Source organism: Onychomys torridus, chromosome 7 (genome assembly GCF_903995425.1).
Source record: "Onychomys torridus chromosome 7, mOncTor1.1, whole genome shotgun sequence".
Classification (NCBI taxonomy): Eukaryota; Metazoa; Chordata; class Mammalia; order Rodentia; family Cricetidae; genus Onychomys; species Onychomys torridus.
Window position 1 is genome coordinate 91726188 of NC_050449.1, and position 13149 is coordinate 91739336.

The 13149-nt window shown below is 44.5% G+C and overlaps 1 protein-coding gene and 1 non-coding gene across 3 annotated transcripts in view; both read right to left on the reverse strand.

Annotated features, from left to right (window-relative positions):
- Nucleotides 1-288: 288 nt before the first annotated feature.
- Pik3cb (phosphatidylinositol-4,5-bisphosphate 3-kinase catalytic subunit beta) overlaps nucleotides 289-13149 on the reverse strand; it is a 109543-nt gene continuing 96682 nt past the window's right edge. For both annotated transcript variants that reach the window (XM_036193084.1, XM_036193086.1), the window contains exons 20-24: nucleotides 8313-8480; nucleotides 6494-6617; nucleotides 4310-4455; nucleotides 2941-3073; nucleotides 289-1813 (exon numbers count right to left, since the gene is read on the reverse strand). In XM_036193084.1, coding sequence (XP_036048977.1) covers nucleotides 1676-1813; nucleotides 2941-3073; nucleotides 4310-4455; nucleotides 6494-6617; nucleotides 8313-8480 — 709 coding nt within the window. In that variant the 3' untranslated portion in view covers nucleotides 289-1675. The remainder of the gene's footprint in view (nucleotides 1814-2940; nucleotides 3074-4309; nucleotides 4456-6493; nucleotides 6618-8312; nucleotides 8481-13149) is intronic.
- Nucleotides 7581-7687, reverse strand: LOC118588090. Its single transcript, XR_004945497.1, has one exon. It is a non-coding gene; the product is annotated as a U6 spliceosomal RNA (small nuclear RNA).

The window sequence follows — 13149 nt, forward strand, 5'->3', positions numbered from 1 at the left end:
GGCACACCATTCTGGCTGGCTTTCCACATGCATGTGCACAGGAATGCAGTACAGCAGAGACAGGGGAGATGGGGTTATGACAGAAGACTGAGGGAAACACCCTGACCCTCAGGTCCACGAGGCCTTCCAGACTGTCCATGGTGGAGCAAGGAGTCAAGGAAGCTGGGCAGAGGTCCTGAGCCTCAGCCCACTCCTGAGGTTGGTTTGTCTACTGACTTGGCCATTTTGGGAGAGTCCCAGTGGCAGCCGGTTCCAAAGACTGTTTCCCACAAAGAAAAGGCCCACATGTCCCCCAACACAGCCGAAACCGCCCATTTATTTGACTGAGAACATTAAGAAGAACAACAAAATTAAACAATCTTTAATAAAATTCCTATAGAAAACTGAAGTCACAGGGCAAGTACTCAGTTGTCTTTCCTATGTCATTGAGGATTGAGGGCTCCCAGTTTTCTTTGGAGAAGAAGCAGTAGTTTTGCTGGATCTTGACAGTACTCAGTCCATGTGCTGCTAAGGCAAGCAGGCTGCCATTACTCAGAAAGAGCATCCATTTACACCCCAAACCAGTAGTTCCTATTGCACATGTTAACATTACTTGTCACCTAGCACCCTAACTATACGGTACCTCAACAAATAAATTAAAGATTTCCACGTGGCATGAATCCACTTCAATTTGAACTAATACCATTGGAAAAAAAAATCACATTATTATACATTTTAATAAATACAGTAAGAACAGCTGGCATATTACTAAAATACTGAAATTTGGGTTTGAAGTTTATTTCATAAATAGATTCCTTTTCATTTGCTCGCTTCCTTGGATACATCTGCTCAAGTATTGTGTTCTATGACATGAACTCTCAGAGCTCCATAGAGAAACTGCATTCATACGTGCCTCAGTAGTGAAGCAGATGGAAGAGCTGGATCCACAGCTAACTGAAAAGTAACTTAGGAAAAGCTCTGCTTTTGTAAAACTTTAAAACACAGGCTGAAGAATACCAAAGAAACACCTTTTTATATAGAACTCCCACTAGAAATTTTATAAATATATATGCAGCATATATATATAATATTTGCCCCACCAATAGATTCTCAGCAAGTCTGGCTGGAATTGATGCTATCATGATAGATAAATATTAACAAAATTAGTGAGTTTTCACAGATTTAAAATATTTCCTTTGAAAAATACTAAGTTCAACATAATCAATGTAATTTGTAGCTTACATAATTTAAAGGGAAGGGAGAGACCTTTCTTGGAAGCCTCGTTTGTGCAGTCAGAACAGCTCCAGCCCCCAGATGTTATGCTAAGTTGTTGGCTGAGTGGCAGCACGTGGTCACAACACTGAAAAGAAGTATTTACACCTCCCTGGTAAAGTACCAAATACTGAAGGGCGGGGGATCCAAACAGTCCCTAGTAGCATTCCTCGGCGTGCAAGGTCAGCAGGAAAGGGTCCTCCATGCTGTTGACAATGTTCATGATGAGTTCTGGAAGCATTCGAGAAACAGGGTGGGCATCAGGATGGTTCAGATTAGGCTCTGTGGGAGGCCTTGTTCCTGATCTCACTCTGAGTTTCAGGATTTCATTCCCTTTGCATATCTAGCAGGGTCATGTTCAATTTAGTGCAAGTGCAAAATGGAAAGGAAGCTCACTGACCAGTACATTAGGAGAAGGCCAGTGCTAAGACCTGTAGTCTTTGCGAACTGTGTGAGCCATCCAGTTCACCTTGGTGGTCCAGCTTTCCCTGAGTGCCTCATCAAATTTCTGTTTAAATTGTTTGAGCGCTTCTTCTTCACTCTTTCCTAAGGCAAGAGAGTCCTAAAGATGAAAGAGAAAAATGTCTAACTTCATTCACCGTTGATAGAGACATGCAAACATCATAATCTACAAGAAGCTGGTGTGGTTGGACAGGGTTTCATGGTTTTCTGGTCAGATGACTGAGGGTCCATTTTTTTCCCCCGAGCGAGTTTCTCTGTGTAGCTTTGTGCCTTTCCTGGATCTCGCTCTGTAGACCAGGCTGGCCTCGAACTCACAAAGATCCGCCTGCCTCTGCCTCCCGAGTGCTGGGATTAAAGGTGTGCGCCACCATCGCCTGGCCAGACTGAGGGTCCATTAACGCAGCAAGTCAAAGGCAAACCAGTAGAAACCAAAGCAGCTGCTGACCCAGAGTGTGGGCAATAACCCCAGCCTAGTGCCCTCCTCTGCATGCCTCTTCTATTGTGAAGAAATCACCTAAGTTAAAAACTCCTCGTGAAACTGCTCCTTCATGTGAACTTCACAGATTCCCCACCTTGCCACTCCCCTTCATTCTGGCTAAAAAGCAGAGGAAATGACTTTGTTCTATTCCCTTTGGATGTTTTATTTTATTTTATTTTTTTATTTTTTATTTTTTGGGTTTTTTTGAGAGGGTTTCTCTGTAGCTTTTGGAGGCTGTCCTGGAACTCGCTCTGTAGACCAGGCTGGCCTCGAACTCACAGAGATCCACCTGCCTCTGCCTCCCGAGTGCTGGGATTACAGGCGTGCACTACCACTGCCCGGCTCTGGATGTTTTATTTTTATAAAGATGACTGGAGGCTGACAACTCTTAAGTCTTCTTTGTAAAAAAAAAAAAAAAAAAAATTAATAATAATAATTACATTTATTTGTGTGCATGTGCATGCCTCCCCCCTCCCCGTGTGTGTGTGTGTGTGTGTGTGTGTGTGTGTGTGTGTGTGTGCGCGCGCGCGCGTGCGCGCGCGCGCGCACGTGCATGTGCACACGAGTGTAAGTTAGATAGGATTGTTAAGGAGTCTGATCTCTTTCCAGGGACTGAACTCAGACCCTCAAGCTTGGCAGCAGGCAGCCCTCCCATCTGGGCCATCTTGCCAGTTCCTTTTGGACATTTAGCTCTAAATGAGTTCTGTGCCCATCAAGTCCAACAAACACACAGAGAAAGGGCTTTTTACCTTAAGATACTGTATGTCTTTGACTGAGGTGAGCTCGGGAAGCCCTGCAGTCAACATCAGTGCAAAGAGAGTAATGAAGAGGTTCCCATGCCGCCGTAAAATCAGATAGGCATCTTCACAGCACTGTCGAAACCTTGAGGTCAAGTGGCACCCCAGGCATGTGGTGGGCATTTGCAAAGGAAAACAAGCAGATAGCTTTAGAGCTAGGGCATCTCCGTGAGCAAAAGCTTCAGCTCACGTGTGATGCTTTGAAAATAGTCCCAGACTAGAATTTACTGAAGAAATCAAGCTCTCCCTCTTCAAATCAGAAATAATTAATATTCTACAATGATAGGCAATGCAGTACAACAACATGGGCTTTTTACTTCCACAAACATGAAAACATTAAACAAGGGATTGTTTTAATGCCTGGGCATTTCTGGGCTCTGGCTTACTAATCTCTGCAGTCCCTAAAAACCAAGTTGATGCTGTGCTTCCTTGTTGTTTCGCTATCTCCCCTTTAAGACAATGATGGCCAAGAGCCACCCACCCCAATTCCCACAGAACTAGAAATGTCAGTTTCAGCCTTTCCTGAGCATGCGGTCTAGTGTCCACATGATACACACCTCTACTTCACTGACTTTTGTGTTCATTAAAACTTTTGTTTACACTTATTTACTTACTATGTGTGTGTGGGGGGGGGGGGGTCAGAGGACAACTTGAGGAAATAGGTTCTCTCTTCACACCATGGGATTCTGGGGATCAAATTCAGAGCTCAAGCTTGGTGACAAGCACCACTACCTACTGAGCCATATCTTCAACCCCTTGTGGCCACATTTTAAGATAAAGAAACACAGGTGTGAAGATAAGAGCTAGGGAACATACAAGCAATAATGTCTGCTTCAAGCCCAGGTCGCTTACTCTCCCCCACACAGAACGACAGTAAATAAAATGCTTGTTCTCCAGCATCTTCCTGCCAAATATCTTGGTAGTTTGAGGATAGACTTTTCTGAAACAGGTAGAAGGTGCAATAAAACACAGTAACTTATCAAATGCTTAGGATTCTATCTCCCTTCTGGTTACTTCTGAACTGGTGGGATTATCTTGAGTTGTTTATCAGTGGAGAGGACTGGGTGCTGCCATTCCCTTGCTGGGATTCTGGAGAATGAGAACTGAGCAGCAGCACGCTGTTCTCTGCAGACACACCCCCTGCTACCATGACTCCCTCACTGTAAGACCCCTAAGCTGTGAGCCAAAATAATTCTTACTCCTTCAAGTTGCTCTTGTGGCAGTATGTTTTCACAGCGACAAGAAGGTAACAAAGACTAAGGAAATGTGAGCCGGCTGAGAGAAGTGGTTGATATTTCTTTGACACAAGGGCAATACTCACCTGCCAAATTTTTCTGTATTTCCCGTTTTTCCTTGTTGAATGACATGAATGAAGTCATAAGTAAGAATAAAAGGTACTCGCTCTCTTTTAATGCCAAATTTAGACTTGAAATTTCCAAGAATATGTCCAAAATCTATGTGGAAGAGCTGTAAAACCAATGGGATTTTATTTTCCTAGTGAGTCTCAAATATTTCTATTTGGTATGACTTCTGCAGCGTTAAGCCCCAATTTAATATATCACCCTAGTTGAGCCATTCCCCTGATCACAGCCTGCTGTGGAACAATCCTTTTCTACACTATGAATATGTATTACTCTCATTTGTTAATAAAAATCTGACTGGCTGGTAACTGGGCAGGAAGAGATTGAATGAGAGAGCCAAACTAGGAGAATTCTGGGAAGTAAAAGGGTGGAGTCAGAGAGTCGCCAGCAAAACACAAGGAAAGCAAGATGAGAATGCCATACTGAGAAAAGGTACCAAGTCACGTGGCTAAACATAGATAAGAATTATGGGTTAATTTAAGTGTAAGACTTGGCTAGTAACAAGCCTGAGCTATTGGCCAATCATTTATAAATAATAAATAAGCTTCTGTGTTAGTTATTTGGGAGTAAGTGGTCAGGACAGAAAAACATCCCTTTACAACAGCCTACACAGGACCCACCTTATGGACTATAGGGTGCTTAGCATCTCTGGCCTCTACCTACTAGATGCTGAAGTACCCTCCCTATCCCAACTCATCCCTACTCAGAATAGCTGCAACTATCACTGCAAATGACAGATAATTTCTGGTTTAGACTGGTTTTGGTGGATATCCTTTTTCTGGCAACCTCCTGAGAAAAGATGCAAAGAAAGCAAACCATGGTGGCTTAGGTATGCAACGTCACTCCTCAGAAGGTCGTGGTGGGAGGACTAAGAGGTAGGGCCAGCCTAGTGAGAACCCACTGAAAACACTAACAACAGAAACAATGCATATGGGCTCCAGCTCTTGCGACCTTGAATGTCTGAAAATGTCTATTTATGGGGCAGATGTGATGGCACATATCTTTAATCCCAGCACTTGGGAGGCAGAGGCAGGTGGATCTCTGTGAGTCTGAAGTCAGCTTAGTTTATACATAATGAGTTCCAGGACAGCCAGAGCTGAAGAGTAAGATCCTGTCTTTTTTTTGGTTTTTTGAGACAGGGTTTCTCTGTGTAGCTTTGTGCCTTTCCTGGATCTCCCTCTGTAGACCAGGCTGGCCTCGAACTCACAGAGATCCACCTGATTCTGCCTCCGAGTGCTAGGATTAAAGGCATGTGCCACCACTGCTCGGCTAAGATCCTTAAAAAAAAAATTCTAAGCCGGGTGGTGGTGGCGCACGCCTTTAATCCCAGCACTGTTTGGGGAGGCAGAGCCAGGTGGATCTCTGTGAGTTCGAGGCCAGCCTGGGCTACCAAGTGAGTTCCAGGAAAGGCTCAAAGCTACACAGAGAAACCCTGTCTCAAAAAACCAAAAAACCAAAAACCAAAACAAAACAAAATCTATACTAGGGCTGGTGAGATGGCTCAATGGGTACAGGAACTTGTTACTAAGTCTGATGACTGAATTTGATTCCCCACAAACAAACATACACACAAAAACAAATGTAATTTAGAAAGTCTATTCTATCTTATACTTGATTGCTTGCTTACTATTCAAGGTTAGAACCATCTATCCTCTAAATTACAAAGGCTAACTTTTACTGTCTTAAAAAGTCTCCAACATAGTTATTGACAAGCTCTTGAAAGTCAACTGCCACAAAGCCAGACAACTTGATTTCAATCCCAGGCCCCACATGGTAGAAAGATAACTGATTTTTGCCTCCACGGATATGCAGTGGCACATACATATCATGCAAAATAAATAAAATCTAAAAACGTAAGGAAGAAAAACTCAGTCATTCTTACTCCCTAACTCTGGCATGTAAGCTGCTATGTTTCTCTGAAAAGTCCCTTCGCTAGAGCCAACTGGATTCGCTCCAGCATCTTGCAGAGGGTGCACTGGGTACCAGTGTACATAGTGGGATCATACTACAACTTCTGCTTCACCCCATTTCTAACCTGGGAACAGCATCAGCAATGGGGTTGGGAGGAAGGTGAAAGAGAGACAGAACCACAACCCAACGTTACCCAACGTCACCCAAGCCCATGGCCCCACAGCACAGCGTACCTGGCCAGTTTTTTTCACCATGATGTTGTCACTATGCCTGTCACCAATTCCAAGGACATAAGAAGCTACACAGTAGCCAGCACAGGACAGGGTGAACTCCTCAATTGCTCGGTCCAGATCATCCCTGGGGACAGACACACAAGCAATAGGAGTCAGGCCTCCAGTGAGGGGGATGAGACCTTAACTACGCAGAAAACTCACACCACCAAGCTCCAAAGCTGAATGAGCCACATGGTGCAGGACAGGCAGGTGAGTCAGGCTGGATTCTTTAAGTTCCTATCTCCTGGGAGTCCTGTTTCAGTGGGGCTTAAGCTTCCATGAATGGTATTGCGAGAGGCCATCATGGCTTTGTTATATCATCCTGGGGTCTGGGAACACTTTTTTTTTTTTAAACCAGCTTTTGTTTCAGACTTTAGCTTATTAAAGGCAAGGTCTTGATCAATAACACAGGCTGGCACAAAAATCACCAAAGAGCTTGCCTGACCTGGAACCCATGGCAATTCTCTCCTCCCTCAGACTCCTAAATGCTGGGATTATAGGAGGAAGCCATGTCAGTCGGGGTGGCCTCAGATTAGAATCCAGGTTTCAGAGTCAAGCACTGTCTTTCTCACCGTGCTGGTCAGTGACCTCAATCAGAAGCCAGGACACAGACCCTTTGGGGAAGACTGAAATTGATTCTATTCCCAGTGAAAGTCCCTGAACAATGTGGAAGATGAAATTAAAATCTGATTGTAATTGAACTGTTTAGCCAAAATTACTTGCAAAGCACTTTCCTTCACAGTCAAGAATAGTGGTGTTGTCCATCACCCTAACCATAAATAAACTTATTATTCTTACATCATTATTGAAGCAGGGTCTCATGGCTACAGAGCTCAGGCTGACCCTTCTGCCTCAACCTCCTGAATGCCGAGGTCACAGGCATGTGTCACTAAGTGTCCCTGGTCCTAGGGATCAAACCCGGGCTTTGCAGATATCAGGGAAGCACTCCACAAACTGATCTATGTCTCCAACCCAGTAACAAAATTTTAAATAGTTTTCTTTTAGTTTGGAGAGATCATAGACTATACAAACTTATTTACTTTTTTTTTTTAATATGGAGCACTTTATGAATTTGGATGTCATTCTTGCGCAGGGTCCATGCTAATCTTCTCTGTATCGATCCAATTTTAGTATATGTGCTGCCGAGGTGAGCACCTCATTTACTTTTTAATGGCTTCACAGGGGAGAGCATTTGGGGCTCCCCTAAAGAATCTGAGTTTGGTTCCCTGTACCCACAACCACCTGCAACTCCAGCTGCAGGGCATCTGAAACCCTCTTCTGGACTCTCTGGGCACCTGTCCTCATGTGCACACACCACCCACATACACACATGTACATTTATTTAGAAATAACAATAAGGCTGGGAATAACAGCACATGCCTTTGATTCCAGCACTTCAGAGGCAGAGGCAGGAGGATCACTGTGGTCTACATGGTGAGCTCAAGGACAGCCAGGACTATCCAACTTCTCCTCTCCTCAAAAAACTCCAAAACAAACCCCCAAAAACAAAAAAATAAACAAATCTTTTAAAAGAATTAACCTATTAGAAACCTAAGTTCATATGGTCACATATAAGTTAATGCTGTAAACAACAGTTTCAATCCACTATCTTAAATATACTTACACTTCTAAACTTTGAGATAAAGTAGAAGTTTTAAGATTTTAATAAGGCCCATGAGGCGTTCGGTCTTGACTGAGGCAATAACCAATGCCAACATTTCCTGTCTGGTCACTACTGTCTGCTCGAGGGTCTGCGGGAGGAAGTGACGAGGACACTCACCCAGAGTTGTACTCCTTAAGCCAGTTCAGGAGTGCGTCTTTGTTGAAGGCTGCTGTGGCAGCCACATTGCTACTGTTGAGCTGAATGTCAGCGATTGTCTCCGAGGTGCTCACCACCTCAATGAGGCCGGAGCGATCTCCTGTTGCTAAACAGCCATAGGGAAGCATCCTGGAAGGGAAAAATAGACCCAAGGGACCATGACTTCCATGGGAGGAAACATTAATCTTGTAAGTTTTTCCTTGGACTTAGAAGAAAAGAGTTGCATTATTGACAGACTTGTCATTACTCAGCAACACCACAGGGAAAATAGAACTTCTACCTTCTGCTGGAGAATACAGTTGGGCCAACAATGGAACGCTGCCACTAACACACCATTTGTTATATACTTTGGCTTGTGAAATAGCCATCGCCTGCTCTGATGGACAGAAGCACATTAGACAGACACGGAGTCCTCCCCTTTTACTCTAGAGCTTCAGAACTAGAGTCATTTCATGACACATGTAATAGCATCTTGATTAAGGCAACTTCTCTCTCAAAGTATTCACACCCACAACCTTACAATCACCCTTCACTCTCCTCATAACCAACATTTAGTCTATCAGACTTAAAACTGATTTACATCCAGGAATGCTAATCCCAGAACTTGAAGCTGAGGCAGGTTTGGAAGTTCAAGGTCATCCTGGGCTACAAAGTGAGGGAGAATGAGGAAGAGGGAGTGATGGGGGGGAGGGTGAGAAGGAAGCAGAGGAAATGGGGAACACAAACCCAGAACCTTAGAACTTCTGCACCCCTACCTGCTAACACTCCAGTGACCTTCACCTCAGAACTCAACAGTTTCTTAGCTGGGCTTCCTGCTTCCCATGTCATCACACCACTCCTCCGGCAAAAGTTCTATATGACACCCTAGCCCAACCAACCAGCAAAGGACAGGAGGGATGGGTTCAGTGAACGGCTGGGGCAGCTGTGAGAAGTCAGACCATTCAGAAGTAAGCAGTCCCTGTTCTCACTGAGCTTACGAAGCACAAGGCACAATGTGAGTGTGGTCACTGTGAGGAGATGCCCTGGCAGGGGCCCAGAAAACCTCTGCAGATGGGGCAGGGGAAAAGGCGCAGCTATTAAGAGCGCCTGATACTCTTACAGAGGATGGAAGTTCAGTTCCCAGCACCCACATCAGGCAATTCACAAATGCCTGTAACTTCAGCTCCAGGGGGATCTGATGCCCTCTTCTGACCTCTGAGGGCACCTGTACTTACATGCACAGACATACACAAATACACATAATTAAAAATTTAAAAATCTTCTAAAATTTTTAAAAGATCTCTGTAAGATAAAGAGAAGGCTAAATGGGTAAAAATGTTTGCTATGCAATTATGAGGCCTTCAGTTCAGACCTCCCAACATCTACATAAAAAGGTAGGTGTGGTGGGGAGACAAGGCTGGGGGAGCCAATGGGACTTGCTGGCCAACAACCTAACTCCAGGTCAGTGAGAGACTCTCTTTCAAGGAACAAGGTAGAGAGAGAGAGTCGGATACCCGAATACCACCTCTGGCTCTACAAGCTTCTCTGTATCCCCCTTTCCAGAGAGTTGAATGTTTGTCTGGGATACACAGGAGGAACTTAGCAAAACCCTATATTTAAGCAGACCTTTTGAGGAGGGAGGACGGGAAGGTCAGAGGACAGGGCTAGGCAGAACATACAAGCAAAACGAGGAGAGACATGGCATGCTTGCTGGAAAGATGGCGTGGGGGTCCTACTGGTCATGTGAGGATTGGAGAGACGAGAGAAAACGTGTGTGTGGGGATATGAGTGCATTAGAGTATATAACAATCAGATAAAAGGCTAGAGCTGCTTTAGTTTCTAAAATTACTTCTAAGAAAGAATTCAATTATTGTGTATTCCTTTAAATGAGAGCAACCCTGAAGAATTACATTCTGGCAGACTGAAATTCTAATGAATTGTGTTAGACCTATATTATTAATTTACTTCTCTTCCTTAAAAAGACAACTAAGGAACATTAAATTTTTCATGAGTGCCTGGCAGCCTGTTGCGACACAGCCCATGTAAAGCAAACACTGCTGGGTTAAAGTGCACCTTCTTGCTTTCCTGCACCCCCTCGCATCCCACTTACAACCCAAACTGGGCACAAGTCCAACAACTTCCTTTTCAAAGCAAGCAATGATGAAAGCAATCAGTGCCTTAAGGATGGAACAGTCACAATGGGAAGGAAACACATCCTCATCCGGAAGACAGTTTGACAGTCATGCTGCGGACCAACTCTGGGACCTCCCTAATCACCGCACCTAGGCCTCCTCTGCCCTGAATGTCTAGTCTTTATAAAGGACATGACAAGGCTTCGAACGCTCACCTTCCTTTCTCACACTCTCTGACCTGAGGACAACGTCACCTTCATGGGAAAACAGGATTTTAGAAAGAGACACACTGCACTAGAGAGAGAAAGGGAGTAACCCTTTATCCCTCCTTCACCACACTGATCCAAGTCAGGGTAGTGCCTCGGGAGAGTGCAAACTTTCCTTACCTCATGTTTGCACTGTTTGCACATACATCCTTCACCCTGACCCTTTCAGTGCCAACAGCACTGAATATCTTACATATAACTTCTGCATCGTCTCTTATAAGTGAGAAAATTCTATCAGTAAAGTCAGGCATAGTGGTACACACCTTTAATCCCAGCACTCGGGAGGCAGAGGCAGGGACCTCTGTGAGTTTGAGGCCAGCCTGGGCTACAGAGCAAGTTCCAGGACAGCCAGAGTTACATAATAGAGAGTTCCTGTTCCCCTTGCCTGCCTCAAAAATTCCATCAGTAAAACTCAGATGTGTAAGTGAAGACAACTACTCAATTTTGTATTTGGAATGTAACACAGGCACAGGGGATACAGAGGACTGTCAAGTCTTCTAAATGTCAGATAGATTGGAGGTTGACAGCTTTTTAGTTGATAGGAAAAGCTAACTGACTTCTAACTGTCCCGCAAAAGACATGGTGTCTCAACACGTTTATGCCTTATAAATGTCCTGCTTTTGATATGAAAGACATCAGAGTATCATGAGACATCAGAGAAAATTTAAATGAGCGTAAGGATTTCTGTTAATGGAAGCACGGTGTTGCTGCACAGCACTGTTGCATGGCACAGCTAATAAAATAAAATAGGAGGAACCCAGATATCTGAGACTGACTGAAGAGTGCATGCTGCACGACCCACTTCAACCTCAACACTACTCTAAAGAAAAACAAACACAACAGGCACACTGGAGCACAGATATTTATAGAAACAGTAGAGACGGTTTGGTGAGAAAGACACAGATAGGCATTTGAAAGAAGGGGTCAGAGGACAAAATGCCAATAACACCCCCCTGGACACTCCATGTTTCCTGCTGCACAGGAACTGAGCACACATCCAGCACTCCCACACATGGTTACCTCTAAGAAAGCAGCACTAAGTAGCCAGTCTTCAGATGAGGCTTTGTAACACAGAAAGGCCCATCCTACGGCCAAATCTGCAACTAGCAAAGGATCACCCAGCATCTCTGATAAAACGTCAAAAGAACAAAGGAGTCATCAAGCCAGAGTTGGAAGTTTCTTTTGTTATAGGCTCCATGGTGGTATGAATGAGAGTGGACTCTATAGGCTCATGTTTGAAGGCTTGGTCTCCATTTGGTGGAACTGTTTGGGAAGGGGAGGAGGTGTGGCCTTGTTGGAGGAGGTGTGTCACTGGGGGTGGGCTCCGAGGTTTCCAAAGACTCCTGCCATCCCCAGTTAGTGTTCTCTCTGCTTCCTGCTTACTGTTCCAGGTGAGAGCTCTCAGTGGTTTCTGCTACCATGCCTTAGCTCCACAGTCAAGACTCTAACCCTCTGAACCTGTTCGCCCAATTAAATGCTTTCTTTTTTAAATTGCCTTTGTCATGGTGTTTTTATCACACACTAATACAGGATCCAATCAATAGTCATTTTCCTGTAGTTTCTTTTACAGAAGAGAAATCAGTAAACTTTTAGGATGGGCTAGAGGGTATTTCTGAGCACTTCAGGGTAACTCTACTGTTGAGAAATATAAGCAGCCACTGACAATTATGTAAAGAAAGGACTGTGTGCCATTAAGAATTTATTTACCAGTTTAGGTAGTCCATGTCTACTTACTGAGCCCATGTTTCTCAAGCAGGTGCATTTACTGCAATGGTTAATAATGACTGTTGACTGGTCCGAATGAAGAAATAACTACAGAATTAGTGAGGCATATGTTTGGTGTATTGGGGTGGTGGGGGTTGGGGAGGTGGTATTGCTAGAGAGGATTAACTGACAGGGAGGATGTGTCCTGCATGTGGGAGGCACCATCCCACTCACTGTGGTCCAGGATAGAACAAAAAAGAAAAAGAAGAAAGCCAGCCAAATGCTGCCACTCCTTTGTTCTCACATTCTCATCTGCAGAGAAATGAATAAGAGCCTCTGGCTTCCAAGGCCAGGAGCTGGTCTTGCCCCAGTGAGTTCCCCCATGGCGGAATGATGGCCTCTCAACCATGAGCCCCAGCAAAGCATTCTTCTGCAAGCTGTTTCAGTGAGTATCTCTTGGGCCTGTGGCATGTGCTTCAGTGTCTCTCCTTCCATCATGGAACTCAGCCAGCTCGTGCTGCAACAGGCTCTTTACCCACTGACATATCTCACGGGCCTCTACACTGCTTCTTGGTAGGATCTGGTCACAACAACAAAAGCAACACACTCAACCCTCTGTCGGTGATGTATTCCTTATAAGTGGGTAAGGGGGGGGGGGCAAAAAAGCCACCACTCATACATAAAACAGTGTTTTTAAGTAGTTAGTCAGAAATTCCC